This window comes from Pan troglodytes, chromosome 17, assembly GCF_028858775.2.
Source record: "Pan troglodytes isolate AG18354 chromosome 17, NHGRI_mPanTro3-v2.0_pri, whole genome shotgun sequence".
In the NCBI taxonomy this organism is placed as follows: domain Eukaryota; kingdom Metazoa; phylum Chordata; class Mammalia; order Primates; family Hominidae; genus Pan; species Pan troglodytes.
The window spans coordinates 78,775,947-78,802,887 of NC_072415.2; the positions used below are offsets into that span (position 1 = coordinate 78,775,947).

Genomic DNA, 26,941 nt, shown 5'->3' on the forward strand with positions numbered 1-26,941 from the left:
ATGCTGTCATACTATGAAGATAAATACAGTATAGTTACCAAATTCTAACACCCATTCAATACAATTAAAGCAAAAAGACATAAATACAAGGTAAGATAATGAGGAAAAAAAGAATATGTAAAAGTTTGCCACAGTTTTTTGATCTCATAACTATTAATAAAACTCTTCTGGGCACACCCTCACTTTGTATCGATATAGAGCTTACAACAAGTGAAAAAAACGAGTAATATATAAAAATTGGTTCCAATCTAAAATATTAGAATCCCATGCAAATATTCAGATATCTGAGTTGAACAGTTAAAATAATATTTTAAATATATATATGTATACTCACGATTCATCTAAATCTTCTACAAATCCTTTACAGACGACCATATCAAGTACAACAACTGAAAAAAAAAGACAAAATGTACACCATAAATGCTGATTATTTGGCTCATACCGTATAAGCTTAGTCATCTCTGAAGTGTTTTTGACCTTTCACAACCTACCAAAAAATTCATCACTGATGCATCCCAGGGTGCAAATGATGCAAAAGCAAAGGTAGTTCATCCATTTAATAAATATTTAGTCTTTATGCAACCATATCGTGACCGGCCAAGTTCTAGGTAAGCCAATAAATCTGATACACACAGTTCCTTTTTCCTCCATATTTTCACTCTCATTTTACTTCTCTTTTTAACCATCCTATCTTTTTGGAATACAGACAGACAGCATTCTTCTTTATTTCTTTTGCTTTAGTAGCAATTACCTCTTCCGTAAAAACTCCAAATGCCATTCAAAATATTTCCCCTCAAATAATACGTAGAAAGAAAGTCGAGCTGCAACTCTAATACTTATTACACGGCAGTGCCTGACACAGAGTGGGCTCTAAAAGGTTGTTAGGTGAGCGGACCCCAGTGAGAATGAGGGCACTCCATGCTGACGGGAGGCAGCTGAGAACCGCTGACACACACTCAGGTCCTTTTCACACCGCACAATCCCGGCGGCCTGACCCTGATCTGTCCTCGACCACCCTCTCTGAGTACTGGTGGTAAAAATCCTTAAACGTGACAAGACTCGGAACCTAAAGCCAAGGCAAGATTTGGTCGTTAAGCTGGGACGGCGGCATCCTTCTTGCCCATCAAAGGAGTAAGCTTTATTGAAACTTCTGCCACAATGAGAAAAACACAAACACAAGGCAGCGCGCCCTTCCCACGTCCAGCATTGGTCCGGCACAGCGGCGGCGGAAGGACCCCAAGGTGTCCGCTCCGTCAGGGCCAGGCAGGGCGGCGCGGCGGGGGCGGCAGGACGCTGCCGGGAATGGGTGGGCATCTCCGCGGACCCCGCAGGCCTCGCCCCAGACCCGGGTCCCACGCGCCCGCCAGCGTCCCGACCGCTGAGCCCCCATTACCTGTGGCGCAGAGCCGCAGGGCCGTCCAACTCTTCCACGCTGCCATGCTAGCCCAGGAGAGCTGCAGAAGCTGACTCTGTGCAAAAGAGGGATAAAGACACTGGGGTCCGCCGCCTGCCCGCCCGGAAAGGGAAACGGAGCCTACCCGGAGCGGAAGAAAAGCACCGCGCCGACTACGGGGGCGGGGCTACCCGGCCAGTCTCCGTCTCTGGCTATGCGCGGGAGTGCGGCGCATGCGAGGGGAGTGCGGCGCATGCGAGGGGAGGGCAGCGCCTGCGCAGTCATGTCTTAAGAATCCTTTGCGCTCTCGGCGTCCCCCTCCACGCCCAGGAGCGAGGGAACCTTGCGTAAGGGCTTTACTAGGGAAAACGGTGCTGGTTCACTGGGGCGCGTTTCCGGGAAGGTGAATACCGGTGAAAGTTATGCTGAGGGTGAGGTAGGCTCTGACGACGCACTTGCAGGTTGAATATTGGCACATCATTTACTTGTTACTCCCGTGTGGTGAGTGCACCTGTGGGTTTTGATGCTGGATCAAATTCCTGGAAAGAGGCGCGCATTAAGACTGCGGATTGCTGAGCTGCGCGACACTCCGTATTTTTCCAAAACGTATTTGTAATATTCTTTCAACCTGCTTGCATAATGGGACATCTCTTAAATGCAGCAAGCTTTAATGCATTTTTGCCAAAGTAAGGATTGCCTCTTTAGAAACTTTCTCTTGAAACTTGAGAACATGAAGTTAAGCGTAGGATATTTTTTGATGGCTCTTTTCTGATTATTTTGGAACTAGATAAAGTAGTATGAAATATTTATATTGCTACCTGTTTTTTCTTCTATACGACAATGATTTGTAAAAACCATACACTTTTATAAGACGGTTACTGCAGCAATCACTACTTACGAACTAGATGACATTTTTATGGGACATAAGGTCCCAGAGAATTTAGATCAAACCAAATTTTGAAAACCTGTGACAACAACAGAAGGGGGACATAATGTCGGCCGGTTCACCTTAGGTTCAAAATTCCAACAGGCAAAAATGTCATAAAACGTCGTTATTCCTAGTGACTAGAAGATTAAATTACACTCTAATTGAGAGCAAACCCTAAATGTCACCCCCTTTGTGCATGCAGCATGGTATCCAGCGCAAGCCCTCTACAGATTCAATTTTTCTTTTTCTTTCTCTTTTCCTTTTTTTCTTTTTTTTTTTTAAGAAAAAAGTAGACTAAAACGTAAGGGGACTGTTGAAATGATGGGAATGTTCTCCCGGTGGTGGTGGAACAGCTTCATAATAGTACCATCGCCTTGATACTCTTATACAGAAGCTTTTCTACTTTCTTGGCAAGGTCTCTGAATGACCCATATTCAATTTTTTTTTTCATTCTCATGTATTTCAAAGTTTTCTGTCTTCCACAGCATGCAAAATGAAGTAATTTCTTCTTATATTTGCGTTACAGTTTAAGTTCACATGTGGACAACAACAAAAGCCAGTTGACCTAGATCTGTGCTTTTCAGTAGTGTAGCCACTAACCACATGTGGCTATTGAGCTTTTGAAATGTGCCTAGTGTGATGAAGTAACTGAATATTTATTTTTTTTAATTTCAGTAAACTCAAAAACTGACACTTGATTCAGCTATTGGAAAGTTTTTTTAATGTGGTTGGAACAACTGAGGTATGTGAATCTACTTTTTCAACTGTACATTTTATGAAATCTAAATACTGATCAAGTCCCAGGCATGGGTGGCTCATGCCTATTATCCCAGCACTTTGGGAGGCTGAGGCAGGAGGATTGCTTGAGGTGAGGAGTCTGAGACCAGCCTGGTCAGCACAGTGAGACCCTATCTGTACAAAAAATTAAAAAATTAGCCAGATGTGGCCTGGCGCGGTGGCTCATGCCTGTAATCCCAGCACTTTGGGAGGCCGAGGCAGGTGGATCACGAGGTCAAGAGATCAAGACCATCCTGGCTAACACAGTGAAACCCCGTCTCTACTAAGAATACAGAGAATTAGCTGGGCATAGTGGCAGACACCTGTGGTCCCAGCTACCTGGGAGGCTGAGGCAGGAGAATGCATGAACCCAAGAGGCCGAGCTTGCAGTGAGTTGAAATCGCGCCACTGCACTCCAGCCTGGGCGACAGAGCGAGATTCTGTTTCAAAAAAAAAAAAAAATTAGCCAGATGTGGTGACACACACCTGTGGTCCCAGCTACTCCAGAGGCTGAGGTGGGAGGATAAGTTGGGCCAGGGAAGCTGAGGTTGCAGCGAGCTGTGATCCTGCCACTGCATTCCAGCCTGGCAACAGAGCAAGACCATGTCTCTATAAAATAAATACCAATTAAGTATTTCTGATGAAATTAGAGAGGTTGTAATAAGATGTACTATAAATGTAAAATATACACTGGATCACTGGATTGGGGAGAAAGTATAAAACTGTAAAATGTCTCAATATTTTTTACTGATAATATGTTGCGGTGATTATAGCTTAGATGTATTGAGTTAATTAAATTATTAAAATTAATCTCACCTGGTTTTATTTTTCAGTGTAGCTACTAGAAAATTTATAATTATATACTTGGTTTGCATTACATTTCCGTTGCATATCACTGATCTAGGCAATGTGAAAATGATCAAAATAATGCATTAATCTGAAAATGATTTAATAAACCAATAAACTTTTTAGGCTTTTTTGTTCAGAGAACATGCTAAATTTACATATGCTGAAACATATTCTGTGGTGAAAAATTTAAGTGTTTTTTTCTGCTTATCTACCTCAAGTGGTGATAATTATTTTTGAGATGTAAAAGATTCTACTATTTTGACAACATTTTTTAAAAGACTTTCAGATAAGCTACACTTGTGTATATATATACCTTGTATATTTTGCATACATATTGCTGTAGTCTAAATGTGTAACCCAAATTTCATATGTTGAAACTTAATTGCCAGTATGATAACATTAAGAGGTGGGGCCATTTGGGCATGATTTAATCATGAGGTGGAATCCTCACAAATGTGATTAGAGACCTTATAAAAGAGATTGAAGGGATCATCTTAGTCCCTTTTCTCCTTCAACCTTAAGCCATGTGAAAACACAACAAGAAGGTACCGTCCTGGAAGCAGAGAGCAAACCCTTATCAGACACCACACCTGCTGACTCCTTTATGTGCAGCCTCCAGAACTTTAAGAAATAAATTTTTGTTATTTATAAATTACCAAGTCTGTATTTTTTTGTTATAGAGCACCAACAGACTAAGACACATGTCCTCACCAAAAGTCATATACAAGAATGTCTTGTCTATAGCAGGACAGTTTGTAATTGTTAAAAGCTAAACAACTCGAATGTCTAATAGTATAATAGAGTAGAATAGACGATAAATTGTGCTGTAATCCTATAGTAAAGTACTATATAGCAATGAGAATGAATGAACTTTTGTATGGAGAACTACGTGGTTGCAAATCATAAACTAAATGTTGAACAGAAGAAGCCAGAAACTAAAGAAAGGTACTACATGATTTTATTTATGTAAGCTCAAAAGCAGGCAAATTAATCGTGTTAAAAGTTGAGATACAGGTAAACATCATGTTTCTTGATCTGGGTGCTGCTTACAATGATACATTCACATTGCGAAAATGTGTTGAGCTGTACCTTTCGGGTTTCTGTACTTTTCTGTGTTTGGGCCCTAATAAAAGCTTAAAAATAAGAATAAAGCTACATACATTTATGTTTTTTAATGGATAGATATTATAGTTTTAACAGTGCTTCTCAAATTTTAAGCATCAGTTGCCTGGAGAGCTTGGTTTAACGCAGATTCTCATCAGTCCCTAGAGAATCTGACCCAGTGGGGCCCATCAATTTACATTACTCAAGAGTTCCCAGGTGATGCTCTTGTTTCTGTCCTGCATGTCTCATTTAGTGGTGTTGAGGGAAAATAATTTCAGAAAATACCATTTCTTTTTAAATCACTTTGTGTAAAATATGCTTTAAAGAATGATGGAAGAAAAATCTGTTGTATATTGATTATAATCTTTATTTATTCAGTATACTAATTACATTAAAAATACTGGAAGCAGAAGAAGAGCATAAATATAGGCAGCAAAACTTAAAGAGATACAGAACAACTTTATGAAAATATATATGAAAACTTAAAGTCATTGTTATTTGAAAAACAAAACAAAACTTGTTCAAAAACTGAAACGACTTAATAATTAGCAATTAAAGGAATTGAATCAGAAGCTTAAAATTATACCATTAAAAATGAGACCCTATTGATTTTAAAATATGTGCTACCAATCTTTATGAAAACAAAAATTAATCTGTATCAGGATTCTCCAGAGAAAGAAAACCAAAGGAAGCTTTATTATGTGCATTGGCTTATGCAGCTATGAAGACCAAGAAGTCATAATCTTCCATCTGCAAGCTGGAGAACCAGAAAGCCACTCCAAGTGTTTAATTCAGTCCGTCTGAAAACCTGATAATGAGGGGTCCAAAGGCCTGAGAACCACAAGTTAGTGATGTAAGTCGTCGTGTGAGTCCCAAAGCCCAAGAACCAGGAGTAGTGATATCCAAGGGCAAGGAAAAGATGGATGTCTCAGCTCAAACACAGACAGTGAATTCACCTGCCCTCCATCTTTTTGTTCTCTTCAGGCTTTCAGTGAATTGGATGATGCCCCCACCTCCCCCCCACAAATTGGGGAGGCCATCTACATTACTCAGATACTCATTCAAATGCTAACTTTTCCCAAAAACATCCTCATAGACGTGCCTAGAAATAATGTTTTACTAGCTATGTGGGCATCTCTTAGCCCAGTCAAGTTGAAACATAACATTAACCACACTGTTGTTACAAACACGTCCAGACAATCAAAAAATAGGGAACACTCACCAATTTGTTCAGAGGCTAGTATAAACTTGGTACCCAAACCAGAGGAGTCATGTGAGAATGGAAAACAAACAGGCCCATTTCACTTGTGAACAAAAATGGAAAAGTTCCCAATAAAATATCAAACCAAATCTAGCAGTTCACTGAAAAAGATAATAATCATGACCAAATTATTATTATTTTTTTGGTCCAGAAATGCAAGCCTTGGTTTAACTTGGGAAAAAAGTTTTAATGAAATTTTCTGTAGTAACACATAAGAGATAAAGAGCATATAATTATTTAAATAAATGGAATAAAAGGAATTTATATACTTCAACCTGTCATCAATAGTAAATTAGGAATAGGAAGACAATTCTATGACATGTTGTGCTGTAAAGGTTAATATCCACCAATTCTAGAATTATCCTGAGATGTTTTACTAAATTTCTTGCATAACACTAACACTGATCAATCACCAAAACGTGCTAATAATGATGCTTTTGTATCCATGGATCAAGGAATTTTCAGGTGGTTTTTACTTATTTGTTACATTGTTTATTTATTAATGTGAGATTGATTTGCATTTGGTCTTAGTGAAATCTCCATTGGGTTCTAGGATTGAGGCTGATTTTGCAGCAGTAATATACATATATGACTAGGAAAATATTTAAAAACTCAGGTGAGACTCCACCTTGTGTTCTTTCATTTTAAAGCGTTCTATGCACATGAACGTGGTTCCTGATCCAAGAGAGAACGTTCACTCATGACCCTTATAGAAAGAAGAAGCTAGACGCTTTCACATGGAATCTTTTACCAGACTCCTTGCTGGGAGAGTGACTTTGATCCATATCCTTATTTCAACACTGTTATTACATTGTATTCCTTTCCTGCATAGATTTGTAAGCATTGTTACATGAAGCCCGGTGAGTCTTTTTTAGCAAGTGAACTCTGTTTTTGTACAGTTGACGTTGGAAATGGGATTGCTTAGAAGACTCCTGACTCATATGGGCATAGTGGCTCACATCTTAGTCTCAGCACATTGGAAAGGCTAGGCAGGAGGGTGGCTTGAGGTCAGGAGTTCAAGATCAGCCTGGGCAAACTAGCGAGCCCCCTGTCTCCACAATAATTTAAAAAGTAACCAGTCATGTTGGTCTGTCTACTAGTAATCCCAGTTGCTTTGGAGGCTGAGGGGGGAGGATTGCTGGAGGTCAAGAATTTGAGGCTACAGTGAACTATGGTCACACCCCTGCCCTCCAGCCTGTGGGACAGACAGACACCTTTAAATAAAAGACACCCAGAGACTGTGAGATTGCTCTTTCAGCCCAAGTTCCTACTCTCTCAGAACTCCTGATCAGTCATTTGTTAATAGCAACAATAATTACTAGGCATCTACTTAAACAGCATTTATTGGAGTATAATACATGTGCAAACAAGAACACATATCATTAGGGTGCAGGTTAATGAATTTTTACAAAATGAGCATGCCCATGTAACTGTTTCTTGTGATGATCTAGAAAAAGAATATTGAGGCACCCACAAAACCACCCTTGTCCCTACAACCCTTGTCCCTTTCCAGTGCTCCTTTCCACCCTTCCCCTTTACTGCCTCTACCAGGGGAACCACTCTCCTGACTTCTGACAGGTCAGATTAGTTTTGAACTTGATATCAATGGAATAATACAGGATGCACTCTTCTGAATCTGGCTTCTTTCACTCAACATGAAGCTTGTGAGCTTCATCCAGAAAAAATAAAAAAATAAGATTCCTGACTCATTTTTTGCTAAAAATATGACTTAAGCATTATTTAGAAATAGAAAGGGAAGAATCTGATAAAAGAGGATGAAAATATGCTATTGATACAGAGGTGGTTGCCAAACTATGCTTGGTTGGAAGTAGCATAGTGTTTGATATTAGTTACTGATAATAAGACTTTCTGTTGCAATCTGGAAATGATAGCAACTGAATTCCAGAAGCTAGCAAAATTAGAAGAGAAATGCAAACTGAAGGCAAGCTGACTAAAATTCCAGTTCCTTGTTGTTGCTTTTAGCCTTAGCAAAAGCGAAAGTAAGTTCTGAAGTTGCGTTTCATCCTCTCTGGCTGTCAAAAGAAACCTCAACCATAGGAACTTGGACACTATAACTTTTGGTGAGCCAGCTAAGCCTGAGGTTATAACCTGCCACAACTAAGAAGATAATTCAAGTGGGGCAAGTACATGATACAAGGGAGGAAACAACCGAAGTAAGGGATTGTTCTGTGAAGTAAGAGAGTATTTTGTACAGGGTTACAAGCCTTGCCCTGATGAAGCTTTATTCAAATGGCTTCTGAGAATTTTAGATCCGTAGCATTGTCTCTGGCTTTGAATGCTGTTGAGAGAGGGGAATGTTTGCACTCATCCCGCATCCTTTTTTGGCTGCTATCTTTGCGGGGATTGTTCAAGGAGAAATCCATCCTGACTGGAATGTAGTAAAGAAAGGACAGTCATTTCCAGAGAAGGGCAATTTCCCCACTCTTCCCTTGTCGTTAAATGGTCGACTGAAGCTGCAGAAATGCTGATGATACAGACATTACTGGCCTGACTATATGACAATGAAATGACCTCCATCTGGGATGCTCCTCATCCAGCTTATGAGTGCTGCTGTTATAAAAGACACCCCACCACCATGAACACAATATGTGATTTTGCTTTGGGGACCTAAAAAGGATGTGAAAGAGACAGCTTTGGATTTTTATTCCCAACTTCCTCCTATCAGACTTCAAGATAATATTATACAAAGTGTAGGGTTTTGTACAAGAAAGTAAATTTAAAAAAAGAAAAGGTGAAGAATTCTTTAGATGTTTAAGAATTAGAAGCCTTTAGATGTTTAATCTAAAATGACATGAAAAAGGAACAAATGGGCAGAGTACCCGCCAGATCTTTGATGAAATTTTTCAGGAAGCGAGAGAAATACAAACTGCTTCTTCTCAAACTTCCTAAGATATGAAAATACCAAAGCAAATATACTTGGCTTGTCTAAGATTAGGGGAATTTCAGATAGAGAAAGGTTCTCATGAGCCTCCAGCACCAGCACTGAATTCCAAAATATCTGCTTTTATTTTTTTTTTCTTTTTGCAACTTTTTTTTTTTTTTTTAGATTCAGGGAGTACAAGTGCAGGTTTGTTATGTGGGTTGTGTATCAGTCCTTTCTCACACAGCTGTGAAGAAATATGAGACACTGGGTAATTTATAAAAAAAGGAAGTTTGAATCACAGTTCCTCATGGCTGGGGAGGCCTCAGGAAACTTACAATCATGGTGGAAGGCACCTCTTCACAGGGTGGCAGGACAGAGAATGGGTGCCCAGCAAGGTGGAAAGCCCCTTTTAAAAATATCAGATCTTGTGGGAACTCAGTATCATGAGAAGAACATGGAGAAAACTGCCCCCATGATTAAACTATCTTTACCTGGTCCCACCCTTGATACATGGGGATTATTACAATTCAAGATGAGATTTGGGTGGGGACACAGGACCAAACCATATCATTCTGCCCCTTGCCCCTCCCAAATCTCATGTTCTCACCTTTCAAAACACAATCATGCCTTTCCCACAGCCCCCTACGTCAGCTCATTCCAGCATTAACCCAAAGTCCAAGTCCAAAGTCTCATCTGAGACAAGGTAAGTCCCTTCCACCTATCAGCCTGCAAAATCAAAAGCAAGGCAGTTACTTCCTACATACAATGAGGGCGCAAGGATTGGATAAATACAACCATTCCAAATGGGAGAAATTGGCCCAAAGGGGATACAGGCCCCATGCAAGTCCGAAATCCAACAGGGCAGTCATTAAACCTTAAAGTTCCAAAATGATCTCCTTTGACTCCATGTCTTACTTCCAGGGCACACTGATGCAAGATGTGGAGCAGCTTGGACAGCTCCACTCCTGTGGCTTTGCAGGGTACGTACAGCCCCACTCCTGGCTGCTTTCGCAGGCTGGCGTTGAAAGTCTGTGGCTTTTCCAGCTGCGTGGTACATGCTGTCAGTGGTTCTACCATTCTGGGGTGTGGAGGATGGAGGCCCTCTTCTCACAGCTCCTCTAGTCAGTGCCCCAGTGGGGATGCTGTGGTGGGGGCTGTGATGAAACATTTCCCTTCTGCACTCCCCTAGTAGAGGTTTTCCATGAGGACTATGCCCCTGCAACAAACTTCTGCCTGAACATCCAGGCATTTCCATATATTCTCTGAAATCTAGATGCAGGTTCCCAAACCTCAGTTATTGACTTCTGTGCACCCACAGGCTTAACACCATGTGGAAGCTGTCAAGGCTTGGGGCTTGCATTGTCAGAAGCAATTTCCCAAGCTATGCCTTGGCCCCTTTTAGCCATGGCTGGAGTTGAAGCAGCTGAAACAGGCACCAGGTCCTGAGGCTACATAGAGCTGGGGGGCCCTAAGCTTGGCCCATGAAACCAGTTTTTCCTCCTAGGGCTCTGGGCCTCTGATAGAAGGGGCTGTGTGAAGGTTTCTGACATGCCCCGAAGACATTTTCCCCTTTGTTTTGGTGATTAACATTTGGCTTCTCACTACTTATGCAAATTTCTGCAGCTTGTACTTCTCCCCAGAAAATGGGGTTTTCTTTTCTATCCTATCGTCAGGCTGCACATTTTCCAAAATTTTATGCTCTGCTTCCTCTTGATTGCTTTGCTCCTTAGAAATTTCTTCCACCAGATACCCTAAATTGTCTCTTTCAAGTTCAAAGTTCCACAGATCTCTAGCGCAGGGGCAAAATGCTGCCAGTCTCTTTGCTAAAACATAGCAAGAATTACCTTTATTCCAGTTCCCAACAAGTTCCTCTTCTCCATCTGAGACCACTTCAGCCTGGATTTCATTTTCCGTATCACTATCAGCATTTTGGTCAAAGCCATTCAACAAATTTCTAGAAAGTTCCAAACTTTCCCACATCTTCCTGTCTTCTAAACCCTTCAAGTCTCTAGGAAGTTCCAAACTTTCCCACATTTTCCTGTCTTCTTTTGTGTCCTCCAAATTGTTCCAACCTCTGCCTGTTACCCAGTTCCAATGTCGCTTCCACATTTTCAGGTATCCTTATAGCAGCACTCCACTCTATTGGTACCAGTTTACTGTATTAGACTGTTCTCTTGCTGTGATGAGGAAATACCTGAGACTGGGTAATTTATAAAGAAAAGAGGTTTAAACCACTCACAATTCTGCATAGCTGGGAAGACCGCAGGAAACTTACAATCATGGCGGAAGGCACCTCTTCACAGGGCAGCAGGAGAGAGAAGCGGTGCCGAGTGAAGAGGGAAGCCCTTTATACAACCATCAGATCTCATGAGAACTCACTATCATGAGAACAGCATCAGAGAAATTGCTTTCATGATTCAGTTATCTCCATCTGGTCCTGCCCTTGACATATGGGGATTATAATTCAGTGTGAAATTTGGATGAGGACACAGATAACCATATCAGGTAGATTCTGTGTCACTGCAAAATACCTGCTTTTAATAGTAAGGCACTATATTAATTTTCTATTGCTGCAGTTTAAAGCAACACGAATTTATTATGTCGCAGTTCAGCAGATTAGAAATCCAGTACATTCAGCTAGTCTTTCTACTTCAGGTCACAAAAATCTACAATCAAGGCGTCAGAAGGCTCTGCTCCTTTTTGGAGTCTCTAGGAAAGGACCCACTTCCAGGCTTCTAACGTTGCTGTTGGAATTTACTTGTATGTGGTGGTAGGACTGAGGGCTCTGTTTCCTTGACAACTTCTGTCTGGGAATTATTCTCCACCTACATTTCCTGACTCATGGCCCACTTCAAAGCCAGTGACAGTGGGGCAAGTCTTTCTCCTGCTTCAAATCTCTTCAACTTTCCTTTCTGCTGCACCTCTCCCTCTTCTGCTTTTGAGGGCTTGTGTGGTTATTTTGGGTCTCCCTGAATAATCCAAGATTCTTTCCATATCTTAAAGTCACCTGGTTAATTTTATCCGCAAAATCCCTTCAGAGCAGTAACTGGATTAGTTTTTGATTGACTGAGCAGAGTATGGGAACTTGGAGTGGACACCTTTAGAATTCTGTCTACCACAGGCAATAATGGATGAAGAAGGGTGATGTGAAGGACTGGGCCTCTTGACCAAATTCCTGTGGGGGAACCAAGGCCTTGTACAGATGTGTGGGTGAAATGGCTTAGAGGTGGAGAAGCAGCCCTTTTATGTCAGTTAGGTACAGGAACATTGCCTCGGTCTGCTAATGAGTCCATTCAGGGTGATAGAATTAATTTAGGGGAATGGAGAGATGCTTCTGGAAGAAGGATAAACATTAAAATCTCATTAAAAGTTGAAATACATGATTTTCAAAAGTATACCATGGGGATATCTCCCTTACCTGAATGTATAATTGGTATGGATAGAATAATTAGCTGCAAATTCTTCCTCCGACTGAGTGAAATTTTTTACATATGAAATAACTTGTAGGTCTGCTCTTCATTCAGTACTAATTGGATATGAAAAATGGGAACTGTTAGAGTTACCTAAGCCTATTCAAATAATAAATTTGAAATGCTAACATATGCCTACAGCAACAAAAAATTACCGCCTTAATTAAGGAAATGTTACCTGCAGGCGTGTTTGTGTCTATACACTCTGTATAGTGCCCTGATGTTGCCAGTGAGAGAGGCTGATGGACGATGGAGACTATCAGTAGTTACTGGAAACTCCATTAAACAATAACTTTAATAGCTTCAGAAGTCCCTGATATAATCCGCACTATTCAACTGCTAAATAGACTATTAAACAAGCTAAAGGTGACTGGTTTTCTGTAATTGACCTGGCTAATTTTTTTGCAATATTAGATGTCAGGAAGAGTCAACAACAATGTGCATTCATGTAGAATGGTTTTCAACATACATTTGCCTCAAGGATTCTTGAATTCCTCCCTGCATATTGTCACAATCTGGTGAGGCAGATCTAGATGCAATACAGTGTCCTAATGCTCTATCCTGATGATTCTATGATTATCTCTGAAACTGAGAGTCAAGCTAAAAGCAGCTTTACCATGATCATGAATCTGATTGGGGATCTGATTGCAGATGGTTCATGAACCCTAAACAAATCTAGGACCCTGTAAAGACTGTAAAATTTGGGAAGAGTCCATGGATTGGAGTACCAAATGACACACAAAAGACTACAAGGAAGAAAAGGTTCTTGCTCCTCTCCCCTCAGACTAAATGAGAGAACTAATGCCAAATAGACCTGTTTGGGTTTTGGAAAAATCGTATCATCTACTTTGGGATATAATTGGCTCCATCCCATTAAATCACCTGGAAAAAGTCCATTTGAAGGGAAGCTTGAACGAAACAACAAGCCTTGGAACTGCAGAGCCTGTAGTTGAAGCTGTCCTGTTTGGACCATATTGTGCTAATGTTGAGATAATATTCAGGATGTCAGTCACCTGCATTCATACTGACTCCAGTCTCTGGCTAAAGCCCATAACCATGGTCAATAGTGACTTCTGTGTTTTTGGAATAGAAAATTACCTAGTACCATTCTCTGGTATATTTCTTTTAAAGACAGTTACTAGATAGTCACTGGGCATTTATTAATACAGCCCCAATAATTGGAGGACATAAAATTCTATGAACTCCTGAACTACCTCTTATGTCATGAGTAATGTCAATAAAGCATCCCAACATGCAGGGAAATGTTCATAGAAATTCCACCATAACGTGGAAGTAACTTCACAGAAGCAGTCTGCTATGATATGCAGTGGGACTCAATGTATTCATGAGCAAGTGGCCTTTTTCCATTAGGACTTTCTGAAAAGCCATCTGAAGACTTGGCTGCTACTGCTACTGGCAGGCCTAACCTTTCTACCAGTTGCCTCAAGGATACATGGCAATTGGCCCGGTTTACAGGTGACGATTCCAGAATGGAGTGCCATGGGTCAGTATGGAAAGCAGCTGTCTTGTGTCCAGCAGTTAGTAAATTCTTCATGGGAGAATAGACCAGATTGGCAGCCTACTGGGCAGAATTACAGGCTCTGTTCCTGGCCGTAATAGAATTGACACAAATAAAATCCCAATGATTTGGGTGCATATTGACTCTTGGACTGTTTTTAATGGACTTTCAATTTGGTCTGACAAGTGGACTGTAGATAATTGGACAATAAAGAGACCCCTGTCTCAGATACTGCTCTTTCTATAATTCTGAGTGCAAATCAAAGTAAATCATACTGTTGTTCATCAAAGAACTTCTAGTTTCTCAAGGTGATTGGAATCAACAAGTTGATGCTTTAGTTCAATCTCTTGAAGTGGCAATATGGGTCTATGAAATGAGTGGACATTCTGGAGGTCAAGCCATGCAGTGATGGGCTGACTGGCAATGTATACTACTGGACTCTGCTGAAGCTCAAATTTCTTATAAAAATAGATTATTCTGCTTGCCAGCAGAAGAGGCAACATTTGAAGTCATTTCTGAGAAGTAACCCCAGGGAAGAAAGTCTAACATATAACAGGGAAGTAGATTATATTGCCTCATTTCCTGTTCATTCAAGGGTATTTGAATAGAATATACAAGCATAATAGATATTCTTGATTTGGCTTTGCATTTCGGTATCTGAATCCATGGCTGCTAATACTACCCAAAGATTGAACAACAGAAACAAAATTATGGCATGAGTTTTGTCCTCCTAGTTAAATTCCTCATGTCAAGGTGAAGCTTTCAGACTGTGCACCAAGATTATGTTGCAACTGTGCTCTTGCATTATCTCCTCAGCTTTAGGCACAGCTGGCTGTGACCTGAAGCAGGCAGAATGCTGTAGTCTATTGCTGCTTGCCTTAAGCAGCCTCATGGTTTACATCAATGTGCCCTAAAAAATTATAACTTTTTCTGGGTGTTATCCTGCTTGAAATGTTGAGAAACACCAGGATACACAATAAGGATCAATAATATTCATCAAACATTGTTAAGAGTAAGACAAAAAAAAGAGAAGAATTTCCTTTAGTATCTGGAATTGGATGAGAAGTTCAATATTACCACATCTATTAAATATTGTACTGAAAATCCTAGCTTGTGTAGTAAAAGAAAAAAGAGAAAGGGGTAGTGTAAGGATGGGAAAGGAAAGCAAAATTGTTGTTAATCATGGATAAGGCACCATATATTGATTTTTTTTTAAAAGTCCATGTATTCTGCGGGAGTAAATTAAAAAAAAAAAGTTCATGCAAATTATAAGCATTAGTAAAGGTTTACCAAAGTAGCTAGGTTTATGGTCATTATGCAGTAATACATTGTATTACTTTAAAATAGCAATCAAGAGAAAACATGCATTTAAAAAAATCATTAATGTTAGTAGTAAAATGCTACATTATAATTAATCTAAAGATGTGGCAGCTATATGAAGAAAATTATGACACTATTTAAAGAAATTAAACAAGATGCCAATAAATGGAGAGATAAAGCGCTGCAGTGGATAGATAACATCACAAGATACCTGTTATCCCCAAGATTATCTATCGATTCAATGAAATTTCAATGACAATTTTAAGAAGTCTTTTTCAGGGACCTTGATATGTTGATAAAAATTTATAGAGAAGAGCAAAAGTCCAAGTATATCCAAGAAACTAAGATGGAAGAGCTTATTCTGCTAGATATCAAGATTTTACTGAGGACGATGTAGTGTTGACACAGGGATAGACCAACTGACCAGTGGAATACAATAGCTCGGAAACGAATTCAAACTTGACACATGACTTGATATATCACGTTGGAGAAAACTGGAGAAAAGCTTATAGTGTACTCAGACAATTTTAATCCCCATAAAGACAAAACAATTAATTTGGGTCCAAACCCTACACAATTGACAAAAAGCAGTTCCAGCAAGAAAAAAGACAAATGAGCAAGCAAAACATGAAAGTCTTGATAAGAATATTTAGAACATCTTTGACACTTAGTGGTAGAAGAGGATTTCCTGAATACAAATGTTGCAAGTCAAAGGGAAAAGATTGGTTTATTAATTGAAAGACGCCATGAAGAAAGTGAAGTGAAAAGACAAGCAACAGAATTGGAATTGTTATGTGCAACTAAGTAACTACTATAAAAAGTTAATAAAACATAAGAAAAATACAAAGCACCTAACAGTGGGCAAAACATATGGACAGACATTTTATAGAAGAGGAAATGTAAGCATCAAATAATATTCAAAGATGCTCTACTTCATTAAAATGTAATAAATTCAAAATAAGACCTCATTGACGTACCATTGACTTTCATTTTGTGTGTGGTTGTAGAACAATGGGAATCCTTAATGCACTGTTCATGTGAGTAGAATTTATATTTCTAAATACAGTAAACTTAAGTTTATCTTAGTTGTTTTAATACTAAATATAAAATGTGATATTTTATATAAATTAATTCCATTATTACATACTTCAGATTAGATTTCAGATCATCATTACAATAGGTCAGATTCTCTTATCCATTAAAAATATAAAAATAGAAAAAATTTAGTGCCGTGTTTTCTTTCTCTTAAAAAATTCTATATTTACTTCTAAGTATCCCTAGGGTTCAAAGGTACTAACCCAATTATGAAAGTCAATTAATGTTACATTTAATTAGGTTACTCATTTTTATAGACTTAGCTACTTTTCCAGGACTCCGAAGAAATATTTTGGACCTTATTTGTAGTTTTATGCCATTTTTTCATAATTTCAACAGCGTGACCCACTCATGTAATACTTCTGTCTGCTGATAGATAGATGCAGCTTACTCAAGATAAGCAATTGACTAGAACACTTATGATCTGTTATCATCTTTTCCCTGAATTTTAAAAATGTTAAACATTAATGTAATCTCACACTCGTTCATATTCTTAAAGTAGGCAAATCCTACTGATTTAAAAAGTAATAGTAGATTGGTTATGGATGTCTCATATATCTTCATCTGACTGAATGTCACACTTAAGAAGTCAATCCCTTGAGTCAGAAAATGTCTTCTACATGATGTATTTAATACTGAACTGTATTCTGCATCCTGTATCAATATAAGAAAGGTATCAACAGTATCAAAAGGACTGAGTAATAAGATTTCAGCAGAAATATTCTGATATCTTGATCTTCTTTGGCACATTTAAATTAATATTTATTTGGGCTGGTCATTATGGATTTAAGATTTTTATTTTTTAAGTTTTATTTATTTATTTTTCTTGAGACGGAGTTTCACTCTGTTGCCAGGCTGGAGTGCAATGGCGCGATCTTGGCTCGCTGCAACTTCTGCCTCCCGGGATCAAGCGATTCTTCTGTCTCAGCTTCCCAAGTAGCTAGGGCTACAGACATGCGCCACCACCCCGGCTAATTTTTGTATTTTTAGTAAAGACAGGGTTTCACCATATTGGCCAGGCTGGTCTTGAACTCCTGACCTCATGATCTGCCTGCCTCGGCCTCCCAAAGTGCTGGGATTACAGAGGTGAGCCACCGCATAGATTTAATGTATTTGAGTTAACCATAAGTATTTTTCTATTTTCGATGCTGAGATGATCACAAACCCCTATAATCTAGTTCCTGTGTCCTTTTGATCTGATTCCATTAACCCTTGAATGAAACTTTGGCTTATATGAAAACTTGCACACTCTTATCCTTTCCTTCCCCAGACTTGGAATCCGTGATCCTTCCAAAATACCCTGGCTTCTTTTCATGGAAAATTGATTTTTGAGGAACTATAATCTGGACTCTACATTTGCATATTAGGTTGGTCCCATCTGAGGTTCCATTGCCTCAAGGTCATTTTAGTGGCCAGAGGGATAAACAATTTTGTATATGTATGTATACATATATAATATAATATAAACAATTTTGTATATGTATGTATACATATATAATATAAACAATTTTGTATATGTGTGTATATATAATATAATATCTGTTATATGATCTCCTATACAATAATGCTAATTCAGTTATATATCAGTTGTCAAATTCATTTGGAGCAAAACTCTTCAGACAGACAATAGTCTTGAGATTTTGAAATCTCTGAACACCATTTCTACTTCAGTAAAAGTACAGAAAATTGTATGAATTAGTGCAAGCAAAGCTCTTTTTGGAGGAAATAAATCTTTTTATTTATTTTTATAAAACTGAACACATACCAAAGGAGAATGGCTTACAGTTATTGAGATTTAAGTTATAGTATCTGCTAAATACTTACTATTTTTCTCACATAAAAGTCCTTTCTCAGTCCTTTGGCTTTAGTACTCTAAGAGCACTCTGAGGAACTTTATTCATGTTGATATATTTTGAGTGACTCAAACATTAAAGTTCAGAAAGTGGAGAAGTTAATTTCAATAAAATACACTGCTTCAGGGGGGAAACTTCAATCTCTTTCCTGTGGGCCAGTTTTTATGGAAGCACAGGGCTTTTCTTCGATCGCCCTGTGTATTTTAAATTATTTGTGGTATTTCTATGGTGGATACCATAAACTGTTTGGTTAATAATAACCATAGCTTGAAGTCTTATTCCTTGAAATGTGTGTCTGGCATTTCTTGAAGGCCTTCTTTTTTTTTTTTCTTTTTTCTTTTTTGAGATGGAATGTTGCTCTGTCACCCAGGCTGGAGTGCAGTGGCGTGATCTCAGCTCATTGCAACCTCCGCCTCCCAAGTTCAAGCAATTCTCTGCCTCAGCCTCCCGAGTAGCTGGGATTACAGGCACCCACCATCATGCTCAGCTAATTTTTTTTTATTTTTAGTAGAGACGGGGTTTCACCATGTTGGCCAGGCTGGTCTTGAACTCCTGACCTCAGGCGATCTGCCCGCCTCAGCCTCCCAAAGTGCTGGGATTACAGGCATGACCCACCGCGCCTGGCCTACTTGAAGGCTTTCTACAGGAATGTCTCATAGTGATCTTTCTTTTGTAACCCTCACCTGCCTGCAGACAACATGAATTCATCTATTTAGAGTTAAGGTTTTCCAGTTTTCTCTTAAAATTTTTAGGATACCATAGTTCCCAGATCTATGTATTAAAAAACTATGATTTTGAGTCATCCTTGCTATGCCAGTTACAAGTTTTACAGACCAAGGACCATCATGGCTAAACATCCATCGGACAAGTGTGGAGCTCCCTTCCAGATTCCTGGGCTGCGGACTTCCATAGACTGATTTAGCCTAGGGACAAAATAAAGACATCCAATGTATAAGGAGAACTATATGAAAAAGAAAGATAGAAAAGTTGGTGGGAAAGGTTATGCTAAGGCTAGAGCGACTCAGAGAAAAAGTAGACTCAGTTAATGATCTTTATGTAAATTCGCAAGTCTTTCTGAACTAAAACAGCTCAGAAATGGAGCCAAAGCCAACCACATCAGCCCCAAGCAGTGAAGGGGATTTAATGAGGTGGGTCTGAAAGAATAGCACCAAGGACTCATGCCTTTCACACACGCTCTCTTTGTCGTGGAGAATAAGACTGCTGATTCAGAATTAAAAACTACTGTTGTTTACTAACAGCCAATTAAAACATTAAAGAACAGGGGAGAAATGTCATCGCATCTTGGTTCCTTAATCTGTCAAAATTACAAATACTCTTGCTTAAGTCTCTTTGCAAATTACCTTGTGGTTGAGGAAGGAGCAAACAGGGATGAGAAGATATTTTAATACTCAACAACGGAGAGGAAAGGTAACCTTAGAGTCACAAGTTAGACAACTTTATATATATATATATTTTAACTTAAGCATGCTTTAAGAAGTTAGACAACTTTAGAGATTTCTTTGAAAAGAACACTGAAAATATACATTTCATAGTGTTTTATTGCAATAAACCCTCATATCAATCAACCTCACGTGTTATGATTTGCTAATCGCTATAGATAATTAACTTTAGATTTAGGAAATAAACTCACAGTAGCTTACTTAAATGGAGAATTTACCTAAGAGGACTTCCAAATTCCTTTATAACTTCAACGATTAAAAATTTTTTACACGTTATTGCATGCTTGCTCTTTCCACTTTGTGATGCCTCATAAAAGCTAAGATTATTTTTATCAACCTGTAAAGACCTTTAGGTTCCTTTACTGATAAAAATGGTGACATCTGCTGGAACTATGTAGTTCAGCATCAAAGAGTAAGGTCCGAACAACTGCCTCGACTCACATGTTGGCTGCATTTTGCGTTTCTAGGAGAGGTCACGGATACGCTTGCAAATAGGGAAACAACAGTCTACTCGTTATTTAGAATGAAGATTTATCATGGACAAAGCCAAGCTCTTTAAGACAAGATTTCAAGAGCTGAAAGCTTCTAGAATAATATCTTTGCAAAGAAACCCACACTACTAAGAAGCTTAAAAAGTCAGAAAGCAGTTAGTAATGGTTGCTATAGAAGCAACTGTAAACCTGTCCTCTGGGAGGAACAGAAGAGAATAGTTAGCTTCCCTCAGGGAAGCAGGTTCTAGGGCTCATTAAGAGGCACAGGTGACAGCAGATACCTAGCTCTGAAAAGACAAATAGTTAAGAAGTGCCTGTCTGTAAGTTTTTTTTATTACCAGAGGCTGCAGCGTTAGGGGTGTAGAGATTAGCCAGAAAAGCAGGGTACAAACATATAAATTATTGTAAAATCCAGACTGTATTTTGTCATCAGCATTGCAGAATGTTTTGAATGACACAGTATGACAACAACAAGGGATTATAGTCATCATCTGGCTTACGGAGAAATTTTATGCGTCGTGTGTATTTAAACCACAAATACCAAAGATTTTATGTGCAGTGACTCAAATGTCACAATTTTAAGTCCGTTTCAGATTTGAAGCAATGCCTGCTAATTCAGCATTCTGAAAATGAGTATCCTTGTTTATTTTTTCATATTTTTATAAAAGTTGATATTTTTATTTTTTCTCAGGCTAGAAATACTTGATAATTTTTGTTACTGTTCTCTAAATCTTATTTTCCAGAACTTGGCAGGATGAAGACAAAGTGTGTGAAAGGTATGAGTTGTTCTTTTAAATTCTCTTTTACCAACCTGCACATATTTTCTAGGAATTGAGAACTGAGTTTTTGTGGATAGTCTTTTTTAAAAAAAATATTTAGCAATTGAATTTTCAGACCACAAAATACTTTAGGGTTTCATTTGATCCACAATACCATATCTCTTGCAGCAACTCATTTTAGTAGTATTTCCTTCATGAAAGTTTATACAGGACTTGTTTAGGGAGAAGAATTTCTGAAACTATATATTGCTGAAATACCTTTTTATTATAGCAACATTTTATTATTTATTTATTTATTTAGAGATGGAGTCTTGCTCTGTCACCTAGGCTGTAGTGCAGTGGTGCAATCTCGGCTCACTGCAACCTCTGCCTCCCGGGTTCAAGTGATTCTCCTGCCTCAGCCTCCTGAGTAACTGAGACTACAGGCGTGCGCCACCACACCCGGCTAATTTTTGTATTTTTTTTTTAGGAGAGACGGGGTTTCACCATGTTGGCCAGGATGGTCTCAAACTCCTGACCTCAGGCGATCTGCCTGCCTCGGCCTCCCAAACTGCTGGAATTACAGAGGTGAGGCAGCGCGCCAGGCCTATAGCAACATTTTAAAAGGACATTTGCTTGGGTATATAATTTTATATCCAACATTCTTTTCCTTAAATATTTAAAAATATCCTACTCCTTCCTTTGTTGCATCCATTTTTGTTGCTACATCTGATATTCTGATCCTTGCTTCTTTGCAGGTGATCTCTGACTCACTGTAAGCTTTGTAAATTTCTCGATGCCTTGCATGTTCTAAATTTTCTCTCTAGCATTTCCAGGCATAGTTTTTCTTTGTATATCCTGTTTGGCCCAAAGGCAAATCTGGCAATGAAACCCCAAGTCCTCACACACCCGTGACTCTGCTGAACTGCTTGCACTTCTTACCAGGCGTCCTCATCACACTGCTTTGCCCATATCCAGGACTCTTTAACCAGAGGTGCATTTTTTGATAAGTGATATGTGAGATCCAGTATAAACTAACCAATTAAAAACACCTCATGTTGTAAGATCTGTGTGCTCTGTTGTTCTAACTGAATGTTTTTATCTACAAAGCATGTCTTTTGCCAGTTTCTCTTCTAACGGGGTTAATTCCATCCTTAGAACCTGGCATTAGAGGGACATCATGTGGTAGTATAAGGTTATGCAGGCAGGCTTGTCAGCAGCATTCTTTGTGAATCGCTTTTCTCTTGAGAGATCAACTCTTCATTCACAGGATGCAATTTGCTAAAAATTATCATACGCCAAATATCATATCCTTTATACAAAAACAATACTTTGTCACTGTATAATGGATTAAATTATTTAGGTGGAGAGGAATTTTCAGGATTTTTTTTTTAAGTTTTTGAAATAATATAGGGAATAACAATTCTGAAGGTTGTTTTAGGATACACACTAATCAAGAGTATAAAACTACCCAGTGGATGTCACTTTTCAGAATGCCTTTAAGTCATTAACATTTGAATCCTAACCAAATTTTAAAAGAAGTGTGAATGTTGCTTCCTTGTCAAAAACAGTGGTCATAATCTTAAAGTCCAGGAATGGCATCTGTGAAACACAAACATCTTTCTCCAACTTGATGGTGAATTAACACTGAGTATGAGCTAACGTAAGAGCTTTATTATTTACATTGTGTTTTTTAATAGTATTGTGATCAAAACCATTATTAATGTTGTTGCCTTGCACCGCGCACATCTTTATATCATTGTGTTCTAATATCATGAGATAAGCATATGGTTCTTGTATAATTTTTTAAATGTAATAGTGTTAGTTATGTTTGTGCTGTGTTTTCTTTACATGTTTTTATTTTGAAGATTTACATCAGATCCAGTTATTTATAGGCCCTTTTACATGGAGGCAGCAAGAGGAATGAGGAAGAAGCAAACGCGGAAACCTGTGATAAACCCATCAGATCTCATGAGACTTATTCCCTATCACTAGAATAGCACGGGAAAGACCGACCCCCATGATTCAATTACCTCCCCATGGGTCCCTCCCACAGCAAGTGGGAATTCTGAGAGATACAACTCAATTTGAGATTTGGGTGGGGACACAGCCAAACCATATCAATATCTTATGTTCTTTTTTCTACTAAATCTTTGAAATCTAGTGTGCAAACAACATATCTCACTTCAGGTGCTTGACAGGCATGTGTGGCGAGTGACGACGATATCCAGTGGCACACACCTCAACTGCACAAGAGTTGGTTAAGTCTTGAGCCAAAGGGGTCAATGTTTGTACCCCCAATTCAGTTATTGGCTATACTCTGCCCTCAGAGGGTTGGGAGGAGTAGTCTCAAAGGCAAAGTGGTTCCTGTTTGTCTGAGGGTGATTTTCATTGAGAAGGTGTTCTCTTTGAGTTTTACCAGCAGGGGGTGGGCATGGGGGTAACATGTCTGGGCACCCGAAAACAGCATTCTCGACAGTCCCTAGGGGCACTCATGTACACTTGCTTCTCACATTAAGTTCCTTCAGTGCACACAGGGCTTCTCCAGGATTACATTTTTTTTCTGAGAAAACTATGAGGAAGGCCAGTGGGACCAATGATAGCTCCCACTGCAGGCTTGGTCCCAACACTCTCTCATACCCAAGATCTCCCTTCTCCACCAGCGTTATAGATTCTTCTCCCCATTGACTGGCACTTGTGGTGGTGGTGGTGGTGGTGGTGGCAGTGGTGTGTGTATGTGTGTGTGTCTGTGTGTGTGTGAAGGGAGGGTTGTGTGTGTGTATGTGAAGGGAGGGTTTTCTCAAACTCTCATTGCTGCAGGATCTGACTCCCTGTTTATTTTGCCCTTATTAATGGCTATGATTGGCAGTAGAGTTAAATCCAGCAATGCTAGTAACAAAAGACATCCTGGTAGATCACCAGAGTGCAAGATATCTTCTGCTCTGTCTCAATTATGTAGCAGCAGCCCTGTTTCTTCATGATTACAGTTAATTGCTCCTGCTAATAGAGCAACTTCTTTCTGAGCTAGTTACTTCACTAGCACAAAGAACATAAACTGAGCAGTAATAACTTTAAGTTCAGTGCAATCCACATTGTTCCTCTTGGTGGAAGTGATTTCTTCTGGGAATCAGGAATGCTGCACCCACAGAGACTATATTTGTGCACATTAGAAGTACAAATCCCTTGAATGTGGATGGCAGTGAATGGCTACTTCCCCCTTTCTCTACCTAGACACATGTGTTTTACATTTTGAGGACCATATAATGACCATTCATTTAATGTGTGTATGGCATAATAAAAGATAGTACACCATCCCCTTGCAGGGTGTCACATTGAAGCTCGTGACTCCCTACATCTACAAAGCCTACTTTATCACAGGTCATGGTTCTTGCATGCTGTGGGAGGAGGTAGGACTGGGGTATTCCTTGGTCGTATGTCCACTGCTTCACCTCCATTGCTATAAAGTGGGTATCTGAGAATGAGTTGATCGTATGCAGGATCCTATGTGAGCAGAGTAGACATTCTTTGCTACAGAAATATGTAGCAAAGAATAAGATGTCTTATCTAAAGATGTCTCTTTGGATAAGAGTGCTTGCTGAGATATTGCAGACAGGAAAGGCAGACTCTTACCTGGAATACGGGTCTATCCCATCCAAGATTACATATTACTTGGAAGAATGGAGGGGATCTGATATAATCATTTCCAAATAATGTCCAATATAGACCTTCTGAGAGGTGCTCTCAGCATTGGTCCCCGATGGTGGTGTGACAGAGCTTCAGCAGCTGCTGTAGCTAATTCACCCTTTGCCAAAAGAATCTCTTGCCATTGGACCCATGTATTTCTGCCACGATGGCTGCTTCATCTGAGCCCATTGCATAAGCACCGGGATGACTGAGAATGGAGACTAACATTTATTTTTTAATTTGTCTTGTCTACTTGCTTGATGAGTGTCTCTTTGGCAGTAGCTGCTTCTGTGGGCAGTAACCTGATTTAGAAGGATCTCCACACTTTGTTCCCACTCCATGCCTCCCACGCATCTCATCTGCATGCCTCTCCCCAGACCTCTCTGAATCCAATCTACCAGGCCTGCTCTTCCTAGGCCTCTGACTGCGCATTCAGCACTCCCCATGATACGCCCTTATTTTAGCCATATCTGTTTTCACACAAAGTGGATGGCCAGGCACATTGCCTGAACCTCTGGCCATTGGACTGTAGATAAGCAGCCTTTTTTTTTTTTTTTTTTTTTTTTAAGACCAGGTCTTGCTGTCACCCAGGCTGAAGTAGTGCAGTGGTGCAATTTCACATCACTGCAACCTCCACCTCCCAGGATCAAGCGATTCTTGTGCCTCAGCCTCCCAAATAGCTGGGATTACAGGCATGTACCACCATGCCCAGCTAATTTCTTGTATTTTTAGTAGAGACGGGTCTTCACTGTGTTGGCCAGGCTGGTCTCAAACTCGTGGTCTAAAGTGATCTGCCCAACTTGGCCTCCTAAAGTGCTGAGATTAACAGGCGTGAGCCACTGTGCCATTTAGCCAGCTACCATTTGTTTTTGATATGCACCGAAATTTCTAGCAGGCTCACTGTTTCATGAACAAAGCTTGAGCTTTTTATTCTTTTCCATTGCTTTTACTCACCCCATCCCCTGCTGCCATGATGCCATAGGTGTGAGCTTAGGACAGATACCTGTTCACTACTGGCAGGTGACATGAAAGTCTAGGTCAACAGTTTATGCAACTTACTTGTGACCTCTGAGCCTGCTCATGTTTGATACTGGATGTGATTAGTCCATTGTACTACAGATTATGGCTGGGTCCACCTATAACTTGGTGTTTCTGAGAGTACACAATATAGTATTTTTGTCCATGATGTCACTTGATGACTTCATATCTCTGACTCCACTATGACCCAGTAGTAAATCAGGGACTCTTTTACAAATGGTGTATGTAGTCATTTTTTGCAGATGACATGCCTTCTTCCAAACCTAGAGGTTTAGCCACAGCCTCTTGCTGGGGCTTACCAGAAGCTCCTCCTGGCATCTGTCTCTATTAAGACACATCTGGAAATATAAGATGGCCCAGGTAGTAGGATTGCGGCTACACAGCCTGGAACAGCTGCAGAGCTTCCTTGTTGTGTGCTGCCTTCTGAAAAAGCAACTTGTGTCCCAAGATAATTGGATTATGATATCATTATTAGTATGACATATGTTGAATTAAGTGGTATTCTAAAAATAAATAGTTAAATAGATATTGAAACACAGTCCTGTGTTATCTCTTAAGGAAGGATTTCTCAACCTCAGTACTATTGACATTCTGGGTCAGATAATTCTTTGTTATGGAGAAGCGTCCTGTACAGTTTAGGATGTTTAGCAGGATCTTAGCTTTTACCCAGTAGATTCCTGCAGCACCTGCCCCAGTTGAGACAACCTAAAATGTCTCCAAATGTTGCCCAATGTCCCTTAGGGGATAATCAACCCCAGTTAAGAACCACTTGTTATGTGATTCTCTAGAATTTCTCCTGTATTGATAAAATGAATGTTTGCTGTCATTTTAAAGATCTAGGAAAATTTTTCTCCAACATCAATCTTAGTTTTGAAGAGGTTACAAAATCTTTGTTTCCTCGAGTTGTAAGTAAAATAAAAATGATTATAAAACTTAAAATCCCCATTATAGTTTCCATATGAAACATTTGCAAGTCAAAGAAGGTTTTGCTTTGGTTTTGCAGGATTGTTACTCCTATGCCATGATCAGATCATTCATGTGATCTCTAACATCGATG

General features: G+C 39.5%; 2 protein-coding genes across 42 annotated transcripts in view; one reads left to right on the plus strand and one right to left on the minus strand.

The window, feature by feature from the left end:
* The window catches only part of TMX3 (thioredoxin related transmembrane protein 3), a 41,100-nt gene extending 39,443 nt beyond the window's left edge, over positions 1–1,657 (minus strand). For 6 of the 7 annotated variants that reach the window (XM_001150102.6, XM_016933863.4, XM_063795845.1 and 3 more), the window contains exons 1-2: positions 1,394–1,657; positions 335–389 (exon numbers count right to left, since the gene is read on the minus strand). In XM_001150102.6, the coding sequence (XP_001150102.1) occupies positions 335–389; positions 1,394–1,439 (101 nt within the window). In that variant the 5' untranslated portion in view covers positions 1,440–1,657. The remainder of the gene's footprint in view (positions 1–334; positions 390–1,393) is intronic. The other variant, XM_063795847.1, reaches the window with a different exon arrangement.
* A 26-nt stretch (positions 1,658–1,683) lies between these two features.
* The window catches only part of CCDC102B (coiled-coil domain containing 102B), a 428,597-nt gene continuing 403,339 nt past the window's right edge, over positions 1,684–26,941 (plus strand). For 10 of the 35 annotated variants that reach the window (XR_010151987.1, XR_010151988.1, XR_010151989.1 and 7 more), the window contains exons 1-5: positions 1,691–1,829; positions 2,997–3,063; positions 10,118–10,176; positions 21,148–21,180; positions 21,653–21,750. Coding sequence is in view for 15 of the 35 variants with exons in the window: in XM_054671823.2 (XP_054527798.2) it covers positions 10,134–10,176; positions 21,148–21,180; positions 21,653–21,750 (174 nt within the window). In the remaining 20 variants the exon portion in view is untranslated. Of the gene's footprint in view, positions 2,080–2,996; positions 3,064–10,117; positions 10,177–21,147; positions 21,181–21,652; positions 21,751–26,941 lie in introns of all 35 variants that reach the window. The other 25 variants (XR_010151990.1, XM_054671829.2, XM_063795827.1 and 22 more) reach the window with 21 other exon arrangements.